The sequence below is a fragment of the Athene noctua genome, chromosome 1 (assembly GCF_965140245.1).
Source record: "Athene noctua chromosome 1, bAthNoc1.hap1.1, whole genome shotgun sequence".
Classification (NCBI taxonomy): Eukaryota; Metazoa; Chordata; class Aves; order Strigiformes; family Strigidae; genus Athene; species Athene noctua.
This window is the reverse complement of record NC_134037.1, coordinates 235,982,307-235,984,928: the sequence shown is the minus strand read 5'-3', so window position 1 is coordinate 235,984,928 and position 2,622 is coordinate 235,982,307. Positions and strand designations below refer to the sequence as shown.

The 2,622-nt window shown below is 49.0% G+C and overlaps 1 protein-coding gene across 1 annotated transcript; it reads right to left on the bottom strand.

Moving 5' to 3' along the window:
• Positions 1 to 308: 308 nt before the first annotated feature.
• CCDC70 (coiled-coil domain containing 70) lies at positions 309 to 877 on the bottom strand. The gene is given in 4 exon segments (XM_074901328.1): positions 309 to 394; positions 397 to 500; positions 502 to 569; positions 572 to 877. Coding segments are annotated over 4 exon segments (564 nt in total).
• Positions 878 to 2,622: the final 1,745 nt, after the last annotated feature.

The following is a 2,622-nucleotide window of genomic DNA, read 5'->3' as shown; positions in this document are numbered from 1 at the left end:
TCTCATCAGGTCCCATTGACTTGTGCATCTTCAGGTTCCTTAGATGGTCTCAAACCTGATCTTCTCCTGCAGTGGGTAGCTCTTCATTCTCCCAGTCCCTGCCTTTGCCTTCTGTGACTTGGGTGGTTTGGCTGGAGCACTTGCCACTGAAGACTGAGGCAAAAAAGTCATTGAGTACCTCAGCCTTCTCCATGTCCCAGGTAACCAGGTCTGTTTCCTTCCAGAGAGGGTCCTAGTCTTCCTTTTCTCACTGATGTACCTATAGAAGCTTTTCTTTTTGCCCTTGATGTCCCTGTCCAGATTTAATTCTAACAGAGCTTTGGCTTTCTGGAGATATCCTCTCTCTCAGGACCAAAGGCCTCCTCCTTGATCAACATTTCATACTCCTTGAGGTTTTTTCACCTTCCTGAAGGGCCTCCTCATCTTCCCAGAGAGCTTTCCCCTCTTCCAGGAGAGCTGCTTCATCTGTTCACAGAGCTTCTTCTTCTGCCCACAGGACTGTCCTCATCCAGAAGGATGCTGTTTTTCTCCAAGAGGAGCTTGTCTTTCCAGAAATCCTCATCCTTTTTTTCCAGAAAGCATTATAGTCCTTCCAGAAGTCACATTATACCCTCCAGAAGGCCTCTGCTTCCACCTGAATAGCCGTTTCTTCCTTCCAAAAGACAGCTTCTTCATCCCAGATGGGCTTTTCCTCTTCCCAGAAAGCTTGGATGGCCATCTTGAAATCTCTAGGTTTTTTCCAAAAGCCCTTGACCTCCTCCAGAAATCCCTTCATTGTCTCCTGAAAGCTCTGAATTTCCTCCTGAAAGTCTTTCTCAACCTGAAGCTTTTTGATGAACTTCTGCTGGTTGGAGGTGGAGCAGGGAGAGCAGGACATCAGCTGGTAACAGCAGCTCTGGTTTGTTGCTCATCACTGATGGATTGGAACACCCAGCCCGGCCCCCCTGTTTCTTGCTCTGTGGCACAACAGAGAGGGTAGTGATGGGTGTCAGTGATGACACCACCCAAGCCTATGTCGTAGCTGGCTTGAAATGATGTTATACCACAAGTGAAGATGTTTACCACGAGCAAAAAACAAATCCCTGCCCAGGACTCAGCCAGTATGTACTGCAGTGGCACCTGAAATTCAACCTGTGCCATGCAGGGCAAAGGCCAGATTTCTAAGTAATTTCTCAGAATGATTCCAGGTGCTGCTGGTTTGGAGATGGGTGAGGAGCTGTGCCAGGACCAGTGCTGCTCTCCCTGGTCCCAATCAGTAGGTCCCAATCTGAAGGACAGACACCTCTGCCCTTGTCCCTCCAGTGCTCAAGGCAGTTTCATCTCTCTGACCCATGGTTATGTCTCCTGCCCCTTCACAGATTCCCCCCAAAATTTAATCTTCCAGAATCATGCAAAACTTGAACAATGAAGAGAAAACAAAAAAATTCCTTTTCTGTTCACTAATAATAACAGCTAGGATTAAAGATGGTTACTTACTTATACTGTTTCATTAGATTTATTATGACTTATTGCACAGTGCCTCCAGGTCCAGAGAAGTGAGCAGGTTGCCTTATAAATAAAAACCTCTTGATTATTAATATATTATGAGCTTGCCTATGCCTTGCTGTTGTCAGGAAAGGCCCCAGGGGCCTTTGTAGATGCAATGCAGCTAATGGCAATATGCACCTGCTCTGTGTGAGGAATAAGAATGTGAGGAGCATCCCATGCCTGTGTGACCACTCCAGGGCATGGTGACAGGATGGACAGATGGCCCAGGCTGAAAGACCTTCCATGAACCCTGGCAAACATGCTGCCCCTCAAGCCCCTGTGCCCACCAGCATGGGACACTGACACCACAACTTCTCTGTGCTGGAGGCATAGACCTTCCTCATCCCAGGCTTCCTTCCTCCTCCAAAAGCTGATCCATGCTGGCAGAGCCCTATCCTCTTCCCCAGTGTTTTGAGTATGGCCAAGGAGTCTTCTAGTGACATCTGGCAAACTCCTGCCTCTCCCCACCTCAGCAATCACAGAACAGGCTGGAGGGTGGACAGGTCCTTCACAGCAACTGGGATGAGCTATGATAGATGGCAAGCTGCGGGGGGTTAGACCTGCTGAGGATCTTTGTGTGAAGACAGAAGATTTTTGGTTCTTCTGTTTCCTCCTCATGCTGCTTCCTGACTCCTGAACCTTCCTCCCACAGCTGGGGCTTCCCTGTGAGATTGGGAGGGGGGCGGGGGGGAGGCAGCCATCTACAGCTTCACTCTCATGGAGATCCTGGGCCCACCAGTTTGTCCTTGCTCACTGTGAAAAGGATCCCAACAACAAGTGTTGTGCACTCCCAGCTGGACTGTCTCATCTGGGGTGGTACCACACCACATGCCTAGAAGGCCAGAAAAAGTAGGTGGGTAAATGTGCCAGGAGCCTGTTATCATTTGAGTTTTAGAGCAGCTGGTGAAGCAGCAGCCATTTCTCTACCACCAAAGAGGGTCCTGACATGGGCTCCACTCTTCCTGCACTTTCTGTGGGGCTCCTGGGTTGACAGTTCCTCTTCATTCACAGGAGAAATGTCAGTAAATAGGATGTGTTGAGTTTCTGCTCCCAGGGATTGCAGTTGGAAGCAATTAGAGCAATGGCAGTTCAGTT